The following is an 18,106-nucleotide window of genomic DNA, read 5'->3' as shown; positions in this document are numbered from 1 at the left end:
TTATTTGCGAAACACCTCACAACACAACCAGAACAGAGCAGTTCCCCTTTAACGGGGTACCTCACATACGGATCGGGCTCCTAAATATGATTTCTCACCCTACAGGTGACCTCAGAGATGAGGGTGGCTCCTCGCGTTGCCAGCCAAATCGCAGATGCATTGGTCTGCACATATAAACCCTATCTCCAGCAGCTCATCCGAACACAGAGAAATGGAATGAGCTGGACACTGTGTGAGGGGGGGCAAGTGACTTGCCCTTAGGTCCATGCCCACACCCATCTGCTGTGAAAAGAGTGCCCTGAGAAGATCTGCATCTGAGCCTTCGTGGCTCTGCCCTTGTGATGCCTCATGGGATTCGCTCTCAGAGAGGACTTACTGTCATGCAGAGTCTGACGGTGAACAGGTGGCACACTCAAGAGCCTTAACTTGAAGAGTGTTTAAATGAAGGGACTCTGTACACAGGCAGAGTTAGAGAACCAGCGAGGAATAGTGAAATCCCCAGATACCAGCAACAGTGTCTCCCATCACAGACCTGAAGGAGAGGGGAGGAGGGCAGGGCTAGAGGACTGGAAAGGGGCCCCGGACCCACAGAAGGGTACGGCCCTTGTCAGAGCCTGACACCCTCTCCCCCCACCTGTCCGTTTCCTAATGGCACTTCTCATTGGCTGATCCCAGCTGCGAGCCAGAGAGCAGCGATGCCCAGGTGACACAGGTCAGTCTCCTGGAATTCAGAGTAGGGCAAAGGATGGAGAGGGGATCAAAGTGGAGATAGAATGATAAGGATAATTTATGAGTGTCCTTGGTTACCGTCGTTGCTGTGGAACCCTCTGTGATTGGTTGTTCCAATGAATGTTTCCATAGGAGAGCCCTCAAGTGCATTCATAAGCCACAGTGGACAAAATGGCGCCATGACCGCTGGTTTCCTGGAACGCCTCTCTGCCTCTTTTCTGCCTGATGCCAAAGGAGTTTGTTCCATTCACCCAAATGTCCGAAGTAACGTACCTATAGAGCATGTACTGTAGTGGGCACTGCTAAGCATTAAATGGATTCACTTCTTCCCCGGCCTTTTCCTAGGGGGCCTGGGGCCAGTTCTAAAATCGTGATCAGTCACTGTAGTAAACAGGGCTGCACCTAGGCAGATTGAGGGCATTGCCACGCATTCCTTTCTCTCCCTTTAAATGACTCCTCTTTGAAGGCAGTGCTGATTTGGGGTGGCCTAGCTCCTTGCAATTCCAAGTGTGGTCCACAGACCAGCAGCATCAGCGCCGTTAGCTTGTTAGGCAGTATCTCAGGCCTCACATCAAACCTACCAGCACAGAATCTGCATTTTAACGAGGTCCCCAGTTGATTAGTATGCGCACTAGAATTAGAAAACTGCCCTCAGCGACATTAGGTTGTATGTGCTCAGTTGTAACCTAAATTGAAGAAATTCCTTCACAACCCATCCGGTACCACTGGCCCCTTGCTGTTGAGTGTAGGTAGGGGGACCCTGTTTTTTTTTTTTTTTTTTTTTTTTTAATTTTTTTTTTTCAACGTTTATTTATTTTTGGGACAGAGAGAGACAGAGCATGAACGGGGGAGGGGCAGAGAGAGAGGGAGACACAGAATCGGAAACAGGCTCCAGGCTCTGAGCCATCAGCCCAGAGCCTGAGGCGGGGCTCGAACTCACGGACCGCGAGATCGTGACCTGGCTGAAGTCGGACGCTTAACCGACTGCGCCACCCAGGCGCCCAGGGGGACCCTGTTTTTAATCCACTTTAGTCCGGCCACCAGTCGGCTGGAGAACATATGTGGTGGAAAGGACTGGAAGATGACTTACCAGTGAGGATCACTGATTTAACTTGGAATTAGAAGCCAAGATGGAGGTCACGGTCTGGGAGGCAGTGAGCCTCCAGTTAGGACTGCATCCCATCCTTCCCAGGCCTGAGCCTAGAGCCTGAGCAATGCGCAGGAAAGTGGTCCTGCTTTTCTTCCCCCAGCCCTTTTGCTCATTTTAGAAAGCCGTCCTCTTCATCATTTGGGTCTTTGTGCCTCCTGGTCTTGTTGATATACTGTTGCCAGAATAAAGAGGACTCTCTGTGCTGAGTGTGAAACAGCCACTTGAGCTAGCTTTAAGTCCACAAGGGTGTCTCTTAGAAGCCACCACCAGGCATGCATCCAGGCTGAGGTACAGCTAGAACCAAACACCTGGGGGCCTTCATCTGCCCACTGCTGTGCTCTGCATGACTCTTCCCTTTCTGCACAACAGCCCCTCTGCTCGCTCTCCCCGGGCCACCACCTGCCACTCCTGGGCAGTTCTAAAGATCAGAAGTAGTCTGGCTCCAATTCTGGCAGATGCAGTGTTAAGATGGAAGTGAAGGGAAGGGAAGGGAAGGGAAGGGAAGGGAAGGGACAGTGTAGTGATCCCGGCAACGGACTCTACAGGGGATAGGGACGGCTGTGAGGAAGCGCCTGCTCACTAGAACCTTCGTGGCCCAGGGGCGCCTGGGTGGCTCAGTCGGTTGAGCATCCGACTTCGGCTCAGGTCATGATCTCACGGTTTGTGGGTTGGAGCCCCGTGTCGTGTTCTGGGCTGACAGCTTGGAGCCAGGAGCCTGCTTCCGATTCTGTGTCTCCCTCTCTCTCTGCCCCTCCCCCACTCATGCTCTATCTCTCTCTACCTCTCAAAAATAAAGAAACGTAATAAAAAAAAAAAAAAAAAAAAGAACCTTCGTGGTCCATAAGGCACCAGCACAGGAAACAAACTTACTTTTTTCTGGTCACCTATTAGCTGCGAAGCACCGAGCTAATCACCTCGCATGCTCTCTCTTCTCATCTTCACACATAAAAAATCTCCTAATCTCCTACAAGGGTACTATTAACTCCATTTTACAGATTCGAAACTGAAGCCCCAAATCATTATATTACCTGCCGGAGGTGGCAGAGGCAGAATTGAAGAGGGCTATGGATCTTTCTATCCTACCAGAGTGTCCCCGGCACATAAGTCAGGGCCACAGTCAGTATCACTGACTGATCAAAGTGCCAACTATGAACTTGGCCAACCTGGTATCCTCATAGGTGACTCTGGAAATGTCCCTGACTCCAGAAAAACAAGATTTTCAAACACAGCCCATTGGACCTGGTCACTTAGATTCTGCTCACCCCAAACCATGGCCAAAGTCAGTGGCTGACAAGCAGTGCCCCTTGATGGGAAAGGCAGGGCCAGGTGAATAGCCAGGCAACCTGGTCTCTTGAGACAGGTCAGTGGGTGGTGAGTCAGGGGGTTATAAAAGGCGTATGGCCCCAGCCAGCTCTGCCCCAAATACTCAGCTGACGAAACCCCCTGCAAACCCCTCTCTGCGCCCCTGCCTGACTCAGGGAGGAGGAGCACATCAGCCCTCCTCAGGGAGGGGGGGGGGCCAACTTGGCAGGCCCCAGGACTAGCATTGTGCACGGTTTGTTCCAGCACTGATGGCTGTGCCTGGGCTCATGGGCTATATTCAGGGCTGAGTCACCAGCCTGCTCCTGGGTCAGGCTGACTATGACTGGCTGGCTGGGGCCTGAGTCAGGCCCCGATTTATCCTGGAGAGCAACAGGTTCGGGTTTCTGTGGGAGGGGGTGAGAAGGATGCCGGGAACCATCCTTGGCACTGGGCACCCTTGTCTGCCAACCATTCACTTACTCCTCTGGGGCTGCACACAAACCTCTCTTGCAGGGAGGGTAGGAGAAGAGGGAGAGAGGGGAGAAAGAGAGGGTAGGCTACACTTGGGAGTTCTTTCTTCACTCACCGGCTTCCCTCTGAAATCCTCCCTCCTTAACGGATGCCCTCAACTTACTGGGGGACCTCAGGTAATGCCCACAAAATGGGACTGTGAGCCATTAGAGTTTGTAAAGAGGCTGTCAGCTCCAAGCAAACCCACCCTACTCCTCTCTCTCCTCCCCAGGAGAGCTGTCTCAGATCTGTACCTCAGTTTCCTCATCTGGGCTTCAATGACAACCTCGCTGAACCCTGAGCTGGCACCTCAGACTGGGTGTCAAATGTCTATGTTTTTACACACACACACACACACACACACACGCACACCCCTCCCTCCCTGTGAGACCGAGCTATGTGTCATGTGTCCCCAGCTGGGCATCTCTCCACAGGAGAGCTCAGCCTCTCAAGTAGATGGTCAGTACTGATGCCTGATGGTTGGTTTTGGACATGGGACAAAGGTGGCATGGGGGGGAATGAGAGTTCTGGAGATGGGGGCGTGCCAATAGGAGAGTGGGATTCCTGAGCACCTCGTCACAGGCAGCCGACAGAACATGAGCCGCAGGGCCCAAGCTATTTATACCTCGCCTGTCATTATCAGGGCCCCCAGAGCTCCCCCCTCCCAAGCCACGCACAGCAGGTCCCTCTTCTGTTTCTGGTCCCTTCTCTACTCCTCCCCCTCCCTACCTAATGAGAAGGGAAAGAAATCATTCATGGACTCCTTTTGCCATAAGCACTGCCCCCCCCAAACCCCCCTTTTTCTGAACTCCATAACAGGGACTGCCTTCATTCTGCCCTTGAAGAGACAGCCCTCAAAGATGCCCACTGTCTGCTTCCTTTCCACACTGCCTGGGGGTAGAAGAGGAATAAGATAGAATGATTCACCTAGAAGGTCCCAGAACCTTCTCAAATGTCAATCATCAAACAGCTTGAGTTGGGGAATGTCTGGCCCAACCTTACTGTGTCAAGAGGGATGGGGCAGCTGAGGAAGTTTGGCCTAAAAGGGGTACCAGGAGATATGGAATACATGTACGCTACACAGAATTGCAGGCTATATATTCTCTATATAAGTACATTTGATAGCTCTTTCCCCTCACTCCAAGCAGCTCCTCTGAGTGCCTCAGTTTCCTTGCTGTCACCATACCCTAGGCCTCCAGCTGCCCTTGGCTTACCCTGAGCCCAGTCCCGCCTAGGCTTTCTGGCTGGCTCCCTTGGGCTCTCCCTGCCCACCAGCCCCGTCACGTTTCCCCTTGGCTGTTCTGGGCAAGGCTCTCCCTGTTTCTGTCTGGCTAACCCGCCCTTTTGCTGGAAGGATCTGCCTTGCGGCCCAAATGGGCACATTGCCCAGGGGGCTCCCTGGCACAACGGGCAGTCTCTCCTTGCCCTCTCATCACCTTGGTTGAGTCAGACATGGAGGGGGGAACACGGTGTGACTCACTGGGTACTATCTTCCTGAGCTCAGCTTCATTCTGAGGGGATGAGGCCAAGCAGGCTGGTGACAGGGACACTGAGTCAGGGGCAGCCTCAGTCTTTCCCCTGGGACCCTGGGTTTGGGCTTCAAATGAGGCTTTTCTACCTGTAAAGTGGAGCAACCCCCAAGCCTTCTTCCTAATCGGCCTGGGCAGTGTCCCTGCTTCCTCTCAGCCCATCTGTACACAAGCACACACACTTCCTTTCCCCTGCAGGTGGACAATACCCTGGGCCAGGAGCCAGGACTCGCAGGCCCTGTCAACGGCCCTGCCACCAATTCATCCAGAAAATTCTGTCAGCACGACTTCAGTGTGTTTTGCCCCAACCGCTAGCCTCAGTTTCCCCATTATGTCTTTAGTCCCACAGCGTATGAAGGGGGTGTATTTCATCTTCGTCTGGCGACGCTCAGTTTGGGGGTATAGGGTGCGCTCACCCCTCGCCTTTCCGCTCTGCGATCCACCTCCCCAGAGCGGCTGCGCAGGACGGAGCCCGCCTGGGCCGCAGACCCAGGCCGAGGCTGGGGGGCGTGTGTTGGGGTGGGGGGAGCCCTCCCGCCACCCGGGCCCTGTTGGGGGAGGGGAGGAAGGAGGCGGGGCCGCCCGCTCCGCTCAGCCCCCACCCGCGGGCCGGGCGGCATTCCTGGGAGGCCGGCGCTCTGACGTGGACTCGGGGGCCGCAAGCGCGGCGTGGGGGGGGCGCGGCCCCAGGGGCTTCTTAAACCCCCCGCCCCGGCCCGGCCCGCACTTCCCGAGCACTGCTCCGCCCCCGGAGGGAGAGAGAGAGAGACAGAGAGAGAGAGAGAGAGCGCGGCCGAGGAGCCGAGGAGGCCAGCCGAGTCCCACCAGCCAGGGCGCGAGACAAGTTGAGAGCAGCGCAGCGCAGAGCTGCGAGTCCCGCGGTCGCGCCCCGACAGCGCCCCGACAGCGCCCCGACAGCGCCCCAGCCCCAGCCCCAGCCCAGCCCGAGCCCAGCAGGCAGAGCAGCCCCCGCCCCAGCCCGCGCCAGCATGATGAACAACAGCAGCTACTCAGAGGCCGCCGGCCTCGGCCTGGGCGACGAGGTGGACGACATGCCGTCCACGGAGAAGGACCTGGCCGAGGACGCGCCGTGGAAGAAGATCCAGCAGAACACGTTCACGCGCTGGTGCAACGAGCACCTGAAGTGTGTGGGCAAGCGCCTGACCGACCTGCAGCGAGACCTCAGCGACGGGCTGCGCCTCATCGCGCTGCTCGAGGTGCTCAGCCAGAAGCGCATGTATCGCAAGTTCCACCCGCGCCCCAACTTCCGCCAGATGAAGCTGGAGAACGTGTCCGTGGCCCTCGAGTTCCTGGAGCGCGAGCACATCAAGCTCGTGTCCATCGGTCAGTGCGGGCGAGCAGTGCACGGACACAGCGGGGAGGGGGAAGTGCCCCAAGAAAGGGCTGGCCCCTGGGGGCGGCGGACACAGGTGCTGGGTGGGTGCCGGGAGCTGAGATAGGACAGAGAGTGGCCCCCTGACCCAGGGAGAGGGCCCTGGTCCCTGCTTTCCTGCCATCAATGCAGGCCCTATGGGCAGTGCCTTCACACCCCTCTGTCCCTTCAGCGGAATATTGGGGTTCCCCAGGGGAGTCCACACCTACCGTTTCTAAGTCGTCCAGCTCAGCCTCCCGGCACACACTCCCATCAACCCGCCTCTACTCATTGTCCCCTTTCTTGCCATGGGGCCATCCCAGCCCATGCTTGAGAAGACAGGGTGCCCATTACTGATTCCTGGGGGGCATTTACTCCCTAAACAAAGCAAAGAGCTTCTTTGCCTCCCAGCACGTCCTTGGGGGAGAAGCAGGCTGAAGGCAGGTCAGGGAAGCTGGTGGCTAGGCAGGCATGGGGGGGGGGGCAGGCGGGCTCCACAGGCCTGTGCTTAGCAGCTGGGTTCAGGCCCCTGGGCCAGGGCAGGCAGGGCCCAGCCTCAGAAGCCTAAAAAGGCACTAAGAGAGGGCAGAAAGCCTTAACCCCTGCCTATCCACCTCCTGCTTTAGTCTGCGCAGGAGGGTGCTCCCCTAAGTCCATGCCAGGCCCCAGCCCACTCCCTAGGACTGGATTGGCTGCAGCTAACTGTCTGGGTTGAGAGGAGGGAGGGGAAGGCCTGTAGAAGGGAGGAAGTCATTGAGTGTAACCAGATTTGGAAGGTGTACCAGTGCTGGTGGGGGTGGGGAAGCGCTCCAGGCTTGGGAGCTTGGGGAGCTGAGGGTGGGCTCTGAGTGGTCAGAGGCTGCTCCTCCCCTCACAGCCCTGCAGTCCTCCCTGCTGGCTGGGGGCCTAGGGAAGACCCCCTACCCCAGTGGTGAGCTCTTAAGAGTCTTGCTGTGATTTACAGGAAAGGGCCCCTTGGGGTGCACCCCAAAACCCCAGGAGAAGAGTTTCACATGGGGTCCGATGCCTTCCCCCACCAGGCTACCCCAAAGATAATTGAATATCTGTCCACCCCCACTCTCCCTCAGGGCATCTCTAGGCCTCCTGAATTAGCAGCTGAAGTCAGTCCGGGGCCCTTTGCCCTGTCCAGTCCCCTCTCTAGGCCTTACCCCTCCTGCCCCAATACTGCCCCCCCACCCCACCCGCTCTGGCCTGGAAATAGCCCTGCCTCCGTGACACAGCAGATGTCTCTGAGCTTTCCAGAAGGACAAGCCTGAGGACAGGGGTGGGGGAGGGGACCCTGGTGTGTGTAGTGGGGTGAGGGCTACAGAGTGTGTGTGTTGGTGGGGGGTTGGTCGGAGGATTTGTGTGGGGGAATCAGAGACAAGTCAGTCCTGGGGCTGTCATCCCCCTGCATGCTGAGGTTTGACCGACAGACTGACGGTCCCAGGTGGGGTCTCAAGAGGAGGGCCTCCGGCCTCACCAGGACTTTATAGGAAACTGCTCAGCCTTCCTCTCCCCTCCCCGCTGCGGGGGCCGCCGGCCCCTCTCCAGGCCTCATCCTTCCTGAGCGCACCTCTCCCCTCCCCCATGGCGGTGCCTGGCTCCGGCCCCTTGGCTCAACAGCGGAGGGGCCGGCTCAGAGTAGAGGGGGAAGAAGGAAAAGATGGTTTGGGGGCGGGAGGGACGCTCCTGGGTTCCGGCTGAGAGGAAGGGGAACTGTTCCCCATTTGGGCCAAGTGGCTCACTCGTGCTGATGAGATAAGCTGTCAGCAATTTGGGGCCGGGCCTGAGGCTGAGGGTGGAGGGAGGGGGCACAGGGGGCGGGGCTGCTCGACCCTGAGGAGATGTCAAGGGATTCCCCACCAGGGGCGGCTTTCTGCTTCCTCTGGTTCCCTCTGGCCCGATCAGTGGTGGGAAGGGGCTGTGGTGGTGGTGGTGGGGGCCTCCTCTGGGCCTTATCTCAGGACTGCGATGGAGCATCTGGGCACCTGGGAGGGGGTCAGAAAGACTCCCCACTTCCCTTTCCAGGAGTGGGCTGGGGGCTGGGAAGTCCAGCTAAAGAACGGGGTGCTCAGCCCGGGTTGAAGGAGCTGTGTGCCCTTACCCCAGCACCCCAACCCGGCCCCCACCAGCCCCTCAGCCCCTCCAAACAAAGAGGCCTAATGAGGCAGCTCTGTGCCGCAGCTGTTCCCCAGTTGCTACTCCTTCTAGAGCCAACAGCTGAGGGAGGGGCCAGAGGGGGGCAGCAGCTGTGCCGGCACCTCCCTCGCCAGGGCCCTCACTCCTTCCCCACCCCTGAGGCCTGGGGTGGCCTCAGGGTCTGGCTGTAGGGCTCTTCCCACCCCTTTGGGGGTGTCCCCAGGCTGGAGAAGAAGGGGTGGCTCAGGGTGGGAGGGAGGAAGCCTGAGCTCCCCTTTTCTGCCTGGCCTGGGGCAGGAATGGGTCTGGAGAGGAAGGTCATTGCTCCGGAGCAGGACTCTAGGTCCCTCTCCTGCCCCAAGCCGCAGTGGACCACTTGCTGTCTGGCCCAGGGCCAGTCACTGGGGAGAGACTTCTCCTTGCGGCAAATATGAATGACACCCCCTCCAACCCCAGCGGCCTCAAGGCCTCCCTCCCACGAATCTGCCCCCCTCCCCCCCCTTGGTTTGCAAGAAGCTCTTCTGGGTGTGTGAGCACTGGCTTTGGAGGCTGTCGGGGTGGTGAGAGGCCTTGGGGCACTGGGTGTCAAGACTGTGTGAGAGTATGGCGGCCTGTGTGTTTGAGAGAGCGCCCTGAAGCACCGGGAGGCCGGGAGTGAGTTGTGTCATGGAATCTGAAAGCTGCCAAACCTTTGTGCTGCAGCAGAGCCAGGGGGAGAGGGGGCGGGGAAGGAAGGATGAATCAGTGAAAGGGTGGGGGAGCCAAGGGGGCCAGAGCTGGAGGCCAGAGGGATAGAGAGGCTGCGATTCCCCCTCCTGGGGGCTGGTGGGGATGGGGTGGGGGATGCTGGGGTTCCCCAGGCCTTTGGTCTCCGGACTGTTTTCTCCCAAGATCTAGGGGAGGAGGAAAAGTTGTGTAAGGGGTGTTGGGGGGGGGAGGGGGGTGCGCCTCCAGCCCCACCCTCTCCCATCTCTCAGGCAACACCAGTAAACAAGGCTGAATCTTCTGTCCCCCCTCCCAACCTCCTAAAAGTAGCGTTCAGGGAAGCTGATGGATTTCAGGCCTGCATTGCCCTTTACAAATAAGCTGGCTTCCAAAGACTCATACTGTAGGCCATCCCGGCTCCTGGATATTTCACTCTGGCTGTTGAAGGAGAACGAGGTCTCCCGAATCTTGAGGAAGCGATTCTGGTCCCTAGTATTCCTCCAAGGTGGGGATGGGTGAAGAGTCTCAGCTCCTGAGACTTGAGTCCACACGGGTGACATTCCTCCTGGCTCATGTGAAATCCCACTGGCCCCAGCATTTGAAAACATGATTTTCAAGCCTTACCCAAGCATGCACTGTACCTCCCTCTCCCTCCCCCTCCCCGAACTTTGTTCCAAAAGCCTTTTATGGTGTTCAAGAGGAGAATTCGGCTGGGACCAGGTTAGTTCTAATTCCTCTCTAATTTCAGTTTTTTTTTAATATTCATTCAACTAGTATTTACTGAGATCCTACTAAGTCCTAGGCTCTGAGTGTAGAGAAATAGTGTCTACTGTGAAAGAAACCAAAGAGTACTTACTATATGATTCCATTTGTATAAATCTCTAGAAAATGCAAACTAATCCATAGTAACCAAGGGCAAACCAGTTGTTGCCTGGAAAGGGGGACAAGGAAGGGCAGGCGGAGGGACCACAAAGGGGTACGTGCAAGGAAATCTGGGGAGAGGTGGATAGGTTTATGACTTGTGGTGATGGCGTTATAGGCACATACATGTTGTCAAAGCTTGTCCAGTTTAATACGTGCAGCTTGTGTGTCAGGCACACCTCAATAAAACTTAAAAAATGAAAATGGCGCAGCCCCCCCGCAGAGGCTTACAATCCCGGATGATCGCCAGGGGGCCTGTAGCCGGATGGAGGCCCACGCACGCGCTGTTCCACAGGTGAAAGTACCTGCCGTGGGGCACGCTGTAGGCAGACCCAAAACTTTAGGCCTCTGGGCGCGGCCTTGGCCTTGCTGGAGGGTGAGAATTCGGTAGGCAGAGAAGGGGGCAGGTTCCGAAAGCGGGAGGCCTGACCCCCTCTGCTCTAGCAGCTGCCTCGTGAGCTGAGCTGTGGAGGGCAGCCCCCTCGCTGAGCCCAGCGTGTCCCCTCCACTCTGCAGACAGCAAGGCCATTGTGGATGGGAACCTGAAGCTGATCCTGGGTCTGATCTGGACGCTGATCCTACACTACTCTATCTCCATGCCCATGTGGGAGGATGAGGAGGATGAGGACGCCCGCAAGCAGACGCCCAAGCAGCGTCTGCTCGGCTGGATCCAGAACAAGGTGCCCCAGCTGCCCATCACTAACTTCAACCGTGACTGGCAGGATGGTAAAGCTCTGGGCGCCCTGGTGGACAACTGTGCCCCTGGTAAGTGGACCAGTGGGCCCATCATGGAGCCCTTCGCTGGTGGTGCTGAGGGCTGTGGCTGTCAGAATGCATATCTCCGGGCTGGGGGATCAGGACGGCCTGTGGGGCTTGCCCTCTGCTCCAACTGAGAGTCATTGCTGGTGACAGGCCCTTCCTGCGGGTGTGACAGATACTGCAGCTTGCAGCAAAAGGTTCAGAATTCCTCATTTTACAGACAAGGGCAATGAGGTCCAGAGAGGGCCAGTGATTTGTCCAAGATCACATAGTTTATCTGTGGCAGAACTGAACTTGAGCCCAAGGTCTCAACTTCCTGCTCCATGAGTGTCCTACTTTGCCATACGGGTACCATTTCTGCTGAGCTGAGAGAAAGGAAATATGGTAGGACTTGTAGCAAGAATCCCAGAAATCAGACCCTGACAAGGTTCTTCTTTGTGAGGCTCTGGGAGAGGTTTGAGGAGGGACTGAGGCTGGTGTGCTGCTGCCCAGTGACAGGTGGCCCAACACTGTCCTCTCAAACGTAGGCCCTGGCCCGGTCAGGTGGGGGGGCAGTCAGGGCCCATGAGAAGACTGAGGCCATGACTGGCTAGAGCCCTGCCCTATATGCATCTCCCCTTCTGACTATCACCTCCCAAGAAGATAGATCGCCTTCTAATCTGAGTCGGTCAGCTCTGCCTCTGGGGAGCCATGGCCCCTTGGGAGAATCCTCCCCAGTCTGGGGTCAGCTGGGGAGCAGGGGGTGGGAGGCGGGGGCACCAGCCGCCTGGGAAGCATTCCCAGCTGCTGAGCCATTGCCCACAGCTGGTGAGGCCGCCAGAAGTGAGCTCAGCTGTTCCGGCCGGTCATGGATTCCAGCCTTTGAGCTGGCCCCCTCCCAGCCAGTGAGCATCACCCCTCCTCCAGCTCTGGCCTGGACCAGGCACCCCCTGACCTTTGCACCCCTTGACAGGAGTGATCTGGAGCTGCCTCAGCATTCTTCCCATTAGGAGGGCTGTGTTTTGGGTGGCCACAGAGGAGAACCTATCCTCTCATGACATGCCCTTATGTGCCTCAGTTTCCCCAAGTGGGTAATGAGGAAGGAGAGGGTGTCTTAGGCTCTAAGGCTGACGTGGGAAGTGTTTGGAGCTCTAGGACTTGAGGGAGGCTGTGAGGAGACCTTGTAGAGGATGGCGTCAGAGGCATGTGCAGGATGGAACCTGCTGCCCCGAGGCAGCAGGAGTGAGGCGGGAAGGACTGGGAGGGGGGCGGTCCTGACAGGGTCTGCGCTGGGGCCTGGGCCGGCAGAAGGCTGACTGGCAGGGCTGGTGCCAGGCTGCGTCAGCCAGGGCAGAAAGGCCTCATTGTTGGTGCTAGGGAGGGCTGCCGCGCCTCCCAATGGCGATGGGCATCCCAGCGATGGTCCGTAACGTAGGGGGGTAGCAAGAACCTGGCTGGTCAGGGGCCCAGAGGTGCGCGGCAGCAGGCGTGACCCCGCAGCCTGTGAGGGTGTCGGGTGAGCAGATGCTCTGCATTCTGACTGGCTGCCTTCCCCTACTCATCGTCTCCCTCTACCATCTCTCTAGGCCTGTGCCCTGACTGGGAAGCCTGGGACCCCAACCAGCCTGTGGAGAACGCCCGGGAGGCCATGCAGCAGGCGGACGACTGGCTCGGGGTGCCCCAGGTACACGAACAAAGAGGGTGGGGGAGAGTAGGGGGCCAGGAGGGCCAGGACGGAGGTTGGGTCTATGAGGATGCCCGGTCAAGAGGGGGGAGAGCGGGGCGCCTGGATGGCGCAGTTGGCTAAGCGTCCGACTTCAGCCAGGTCACGATCTCGCGGTCCGTGAGTTCGAGCCCCGCGTCGGGCTCTGGGCTGATGGCTCAGAGCCTGGAGCCTGTTTCCGATTCTGTGTCTCCCTTTCTCTCTGCCCCTCCCCCGTTCATACTCTGTCTCTCTCTGTCCCCAAAATAAATAAACATTGAAAAAAAAATTAAAAAAAAAAAAAAAAAAAAAAAAAGAGGGGGGAGAGCACCGAAGTCACTGGGTAGAGGGCACCCTGTAACTCCCTTCTTCCCTGTGGCAGGTGATTGCCCCCGAGGAGATTGTGGACCCCAACGTGGATGAGCATTCTGTCATGACCTACCTGTCCCAGTTCCCCAAGGCCAAACTCAAACCTGGTGCCCCTGTTCGCTCTAAACAGCTGAACCCCAAGAAGGCCATCGCCTACGGGCCTGGTACGTGTCGAGTCCCTGCCGGTCTTCCCTGGGCAGTTGGGTCCATCCTAGGATGGGTCTTCCTAAGTAACCTGGCTCTGCCGTCTGTCCCTCAGGCATCGAGCCCCACGGCAACACTGTGCTACAGCCTGCCCACTTCACCGTGCAGACGGTGGATGCCGGCGTGGGCGAGGTGCTGGTCTACATTGAGGACCCTGAGGGCCACACCGAGGAGGTATGGAGAGCTGCTGAGGACGAGGGAATGGCATGGGCTTCGAACCAGAGACCACGGGCTGCTAGCAGGACTGGCCTGGAGATGGCCTCCAGAATTAACTACTAGGCCGGGTTCTGGGGGAAGCATCACCGTGGGTGCTGCCAGGAACTGTGGGGTCAGGAGGGGCTGCAGCCTCTGTGACTTCCGGTCTTTTCCCTTCCCAATAGGCCAAAGTGGTTCCCAACAATGACAAGAACCGCACCTATGCTGTCTCCTATGTGCCCAAGGTTGCGGGGTTGCACAAGGTATCTCCCTGCCGACCCTCCCCATCCCGCTCACGTCCTTGGCTCTGTCGTCGTGGAGCCCTCTGTCAGCTCGCAGCCCACCCCAGCATGCCCAGCAGCCCACCTCTCCCCAGCCTCGGTTGCGCCCTGCCCATCCACCCCCTCTCAAAAGAACTGCTTTCCCCGAGAGGCTAACATTTGGCCCCTGATCTGCAGGTGACTGTGCTCTTTGCTGGCCAGAATATCGAACGCAGTCCCTTTGAGGTGAACGTGGGCATGGCTCTGGGAGATGCCAACAAGGTGTCAGCCCGTGGCCCTGGCCTGGAGCCTGTGGGCAATGTGGCCAACAAACCCACGTACTTTGACATCTATACTGCGGGTAAGGATGGGCCCTAGGGGGATGTCAGGTGGGCAGCGCATGACTACATGGGTGATGTGGATGGGGGACAGGGGCAGGGTCTCAGCCAGAGGGTGGGTGGTCCCAGAGTGAGGGAGCCCGGAGCAGCTGTTTGTGTCCAGAGAGGGGGTTGCTGACGGCTTTTTGTGCATGGCAGGGGCCGGCACTGGTGATGTCGCCGTGGTGATCGTGGACCCGCAGGGCCGGCGGGACACAGTGGAGGTGGCCCTGGAGGACAAGGGCGACAGCACGTTCCGATGCACGTACAGGCCTGTGATGGAGGGGCCCCACACGGTGCATGTGGCCTTCGCTGGTGCCCCCATCACCCGCAGTCCTTTCCCCGTCCATGTAGCTGAAGGTAAAAGACCCTTCACCCAGCCCCACAGTCACCCTCCCTGAGGCCAGGACACAGAGAGAATTGCCACCAAATTCCGGGGCTGAGGGTTTATGGGAAACGAACCACTAAATCCAGGGGTGGGAGGGGAGCCGGCGTTAAAATAGGTAGAATATCCATGGGGCGGGGGCAGGGGGTAGCTCTGGAGAGATCTCATCCTGGTCATCTCTCCACCTACTATCCCAGGGAGGGTCCGGAGACCACAGCAAAGTATACAGACAGGTGCCACCTTGCAAGGGTTGTGGGGGCATATGTGATGGGCACCCATACCCCAGGCCCTCGGGTGGTGACTCCCGCCACTTGGTTCTCTCCCTGCCGCTCAGAGCCCTTGCCGTCACACGTCCCCTCCGTGCCCATCATCCACCAGGCCAAGAAAGTGGTGCCACGTTAGTACTGTCCAGGGGAGGTGGGGCCAGCATGGCCACAGCTGACTGGCCTCACCTGTGCTGTGTGGAATGGCCCAGGCAGTGTGGAATTGCCCCCCTTCCGTGGCACTCTGTGACGGGCCCCAGGTTCTGTGCCATTGCCTGTGTCCTGTGGTAGGCCTGGATTATACGTCCTTGCCTGTTTTGTGGCATCCCGTTGGGTCCCGTGCCATTTTATGTGTTCCGTGGCAGTCTGAGATCACTCTTCTTTGGCCTGTGTTCAGTAGCAAGGTCTGGGTTCATTGCCACTGGTGGTGTTCTGTGGCAGGCTGATTTCCATGCATTGCCTGTGACCTGCAGAAGGCTTCATGTTATGTTGAATATCTCGTTCTGTGGCCTCGCTTAGTGTTTTATGGCATGACCTAGTCCTAAAGCTGCTATGGTGGCTCTGCCTGAGAAGGCTCAGATGGCTCTGGGTGGGTGGCTTTGGGTGGTTTGGGGACTTCCCCTATCTCTCTTTGCCCCACTCTCTGCCCAGGCTCTGCCATGTCTGTGTCCCAAGTGACAATGACTCTGAGAAGCCCAGCAGGGAGGGTTTCTTGTAGCTGGCTCCTCGTCCAGCATGGCTCCCAAGGGCCCCAGTTGTGTCGGGGGCCCTGGGGAGCACGGGGGAGGACTGCATGAGGCCATAGCCTGTGCCTGTGAGGGTCAGGAAGACTATGTCCAGTGAGGTGGGAAATGAGTGGTGAGGGGCTGAGGCTCTGTCTCCAGCCCCTCAGCACCCCTAAGCTTCTCCTTCCAACCCCCAGCCTGTAACCCTAACGCCTGCCGTGCCTCTGGGCGGGGCCTGCAGCCCAAGGGTGTGCGTGTGAAAGAGGTGGCTGATTTCAAGGTGTTCACTAAGGGTGCCGGCAGCGGGGAGCTCAAGGTCACAGTCAAAGGGCCAAGTGAGTGCCGGGGCCCAGGACTGGGGGGTGGGAGAGCAGGGAGGAAATATGGCCCGTGGTTCTGGCTTCCTGAGGGCAGTGACAACGAGCACCATGCCCCGCCCCGGAGAGACTCCAAGAAGAGACTCTGCCCAGAGGTACCATGGGACCTTAGGCATGTTGTCTCCTCTCTTGCCTCAGTTTCTCACCTGCAAACTGGAAATGATCCTTTTCACCCTACACGCTACTCTGGGTGTCATGCACAGGGATGGCATGTGGTCCCTGCCCGAGTTTCAGCTCTGCCCACTAGTCGCACTGCCCTCAGGCTGGGCCCGGGTGCCGGGGTCCCTGAGGGGATTGAGGACCTGTGGCTCTCAGACTGGTGATCACCTCCCTGTGTGCTCCCCGTCTCCTCAGAGGGCACAGAAGAGCCAGTGAAAGTGCGAGAGGCTGGAGATGGCGTGTTCGAGTGTGAGTACCACCCTGTGGTGCCTGGGAAGTATGTGGTGACCATCACGTGGGGCGGCTACGCCATCCCCCGCAGGTAAGCACCACGCACCCGCCAGGCCTGCCTGTCTGGGGCCTCACAAGCTGGGGAGGGGAGGACGGGCTGCCTGAGGGAAGAGAGGACTGGTACCTCTGGCAGAGGTGCTTCCCGGCATTGACCCCAGATCCCTCTTCGCCCAGTCCTTTTGAGGTACAGGTGAGCCCAGAGGCAGGAGCGCAGAAGGTACGGGCCTGGGGTCCCGGCCTGAAAACTGGCCAGGTGGGGAAGTCGGCCGACTTTGTGGTGGAGGCCATTGGCACGGAGGTGGGGACACTGGGTAAGTGGCTGGGTGGCAGCAAGCGGGAACGCTGGGGAGTGGTGCGATGGAGGGACACGGGGGGTGACTGGGGACGGGAGGCGGGAACGCTGGGTAGTATCAGGATGAGACGGAGTGCGATGGAGGGGTGACTGAGGGAGCGATAGGAGACCTGCCCGAGTGTCCAAGCTGCCTCTTGGACCCCCTGATCTTCCCTCCATCGCTCCCAGGATTCTCCATCGAGGGGCCCTCACAGGCCAAGATCGAGTGTGATGACAAGGGGGATGGCTCCTGCGATGTGCGGTACTGGCCCACGGAGCCTGGGGAGTACGCCGTGCACGTCATCTGCGATGACGAGGACATCCGAGACTCACCCTTCATTGCCCACATCCAGCCAGCCGCACCTGACTGCTTCCCGGATAAGGTGGGGTCCTTGGGCCTGCATACTAGCCCGGGATGGGGTGAGCAGGCCCTCCTCCAGTCCCCAACCTAGCCCTCCGCTCCTCCCCCTGCACAGGTGAAGGCCTTTGGGCCTGGCCTGGAGCCCACTGGCTGCATCGTGGACAAGCCTGCAGAGTTCACCATCGATGCCCGTGCTGCTGGCAAGGGAGACCTGAACCTGTATGCCCAGGTAAGTCACTGCCCGGTCCTGCTACCCCCATTGCCCTGGGCAGGAACCCTGGGAGGGCGGAGGCAGGTGAGAGGTAGAGGAAATTGTAGCGTCACTGGCCCGGCTTGACTCTCACGGATCCAAAAGAACTATGGGAAACTTAAAAATGTTGTGTTTTCTGATGATAACCTTATGAACATATTTTACCAAAAGTGTATTTTTTTGTACTAATAATTTTGCAATTGAAAGACGATTTGAATATGACATTGACTTCCCAAGTCCGTTTCTCATGCTGCTGTCCGCTAATCCCTAGAAGTTAATGAATGTACTCTTGGGTTCAAGAGGATGATTTTCCTTTAACGTGTTCACTATTCAATTTTAGAAACATTGATTTAACCCAGCCTTTTCCCAGCTAACACATTGCAGATGCCTGGGCTGGGAGGCTGGGCCACACAAATGGCTCCCAGGGCGTGCTCCCCGCCACCATAGCACGTGGCGCTGGGCTCTTCTGGCCTGAGGTCTGAGGCAGTAGGTGAGGAGGGCTGCCTGAGGCCAGCAGAGGGCGTCAGTGCTCTGAGGAGGCCGGAGTGTTCTTAAGACTCTCGTTTGGTTACCCACCCCCCCCCCCAGGATGCTGATGGCTGCCCTGTCAACATCATGGTCATCCCCAATGGCGACGGCACCTTCCGCTGCTCCTACGTGCCCACCAAGCCCATTAAACACACCATCATCATCTCCTGGGGAGGCGTCAATGTGCCCAAGAGCCCCTTCCGGGTGTGTCCTCCTGTCCTGCCCCCCTGC

The 18,106-nt window shown here is 58.2% G+C and overlaps 1 protein-coding gene across 6 annotated transcripts in view; it reads left to right on the top strand.

The window, feature by feature from the left end:
- The first annotated feature begins 5,870 nt into the window (after window positions 1-5,870).
- The window catches only part of FLNC (filamin C), a 27,547-nt gene continuing 15,311 nt past the window's right edge, over window positions 5,871-18,106 (top strand). For 3 of the 6 annotated variants that reach the window (XM_086690658.1, XM_086690644.1, XM_086690632.1), the window contains exons 1-14: window positions 5,871-6,564; window positions 10,877-11,125; window positions 12,685-12,782; window positions 13,183-13,333; window positions 13,429-13,547; window positions 13,754-13,831; window positions 14,027-14,189; window positions 14,365-14,565; window positions 15,776-15,913; window positions 16,310-16,436; window positions 16,580-16,716; window positions 16,926-17,119; window positions 17,213-17,326; window positions 17,936-18,079. In XM_086690658.1, the coding sequence (XP_086546784.1) occupies window positions 6,210-6,564; window positions 10,877-11,125; window positions 12,685-12,782; window positions 13,183-13,333; window positions 13,429-13,547; window positions 13,754-13,831; window positions 14,027-14,189; window positions 14,365-14,565; window positions 15,776-15,913; window positions 16,310-16,436; window positions 16,580-16,716; window positions 16,926-17,119; window positions 17,213-17,326; window positions 17,936-18,079 (2,268 nt within the window). In that variant the 5' untranslated portion in view covers window positions 5,871-6,209. Of the gene's footprint in view, window positions 6,565-10,876; window positions 11,126-12,684; window positions 12,783-13,182; window positions 13,334-13,428; window positions 13,548-13,753; window positions 13,832-14,026; window positions 14,190-14,364; window positions 14,566-14,924; window positions 14,988-15,775; window positions 15,914-16,309; window positions 16,437-16,579; window positions 16,717-16,925; window positions 17,120-17,212; window positions 17,327-17,935; window positions 18,080-18,106 lie in introns of all 6 variants that reach the window. The other 3 variants (XM_086690638.1, XM_086690624.1, XM_086690652.1) reach the window with 2 other exon arrangements.

This window comes from Puma concolor, chromosome A2, assembly GCF_028749965.1.
Source record: "Puma concolor isolate L17-30 chromosome A2, mPumCon1.1.hap2, whole genome shotgun sequence".
NCBI lineage: Eukaryota > Metazoa > Chordata > Mammalia > Carnivora > Felidae > Puma > Puma concolor.
The sequence above is the reverse complement of the archived record's forward strand: the minus strand, read 5'-3'. Positions and strand labels throughout refer to the sequence as shown.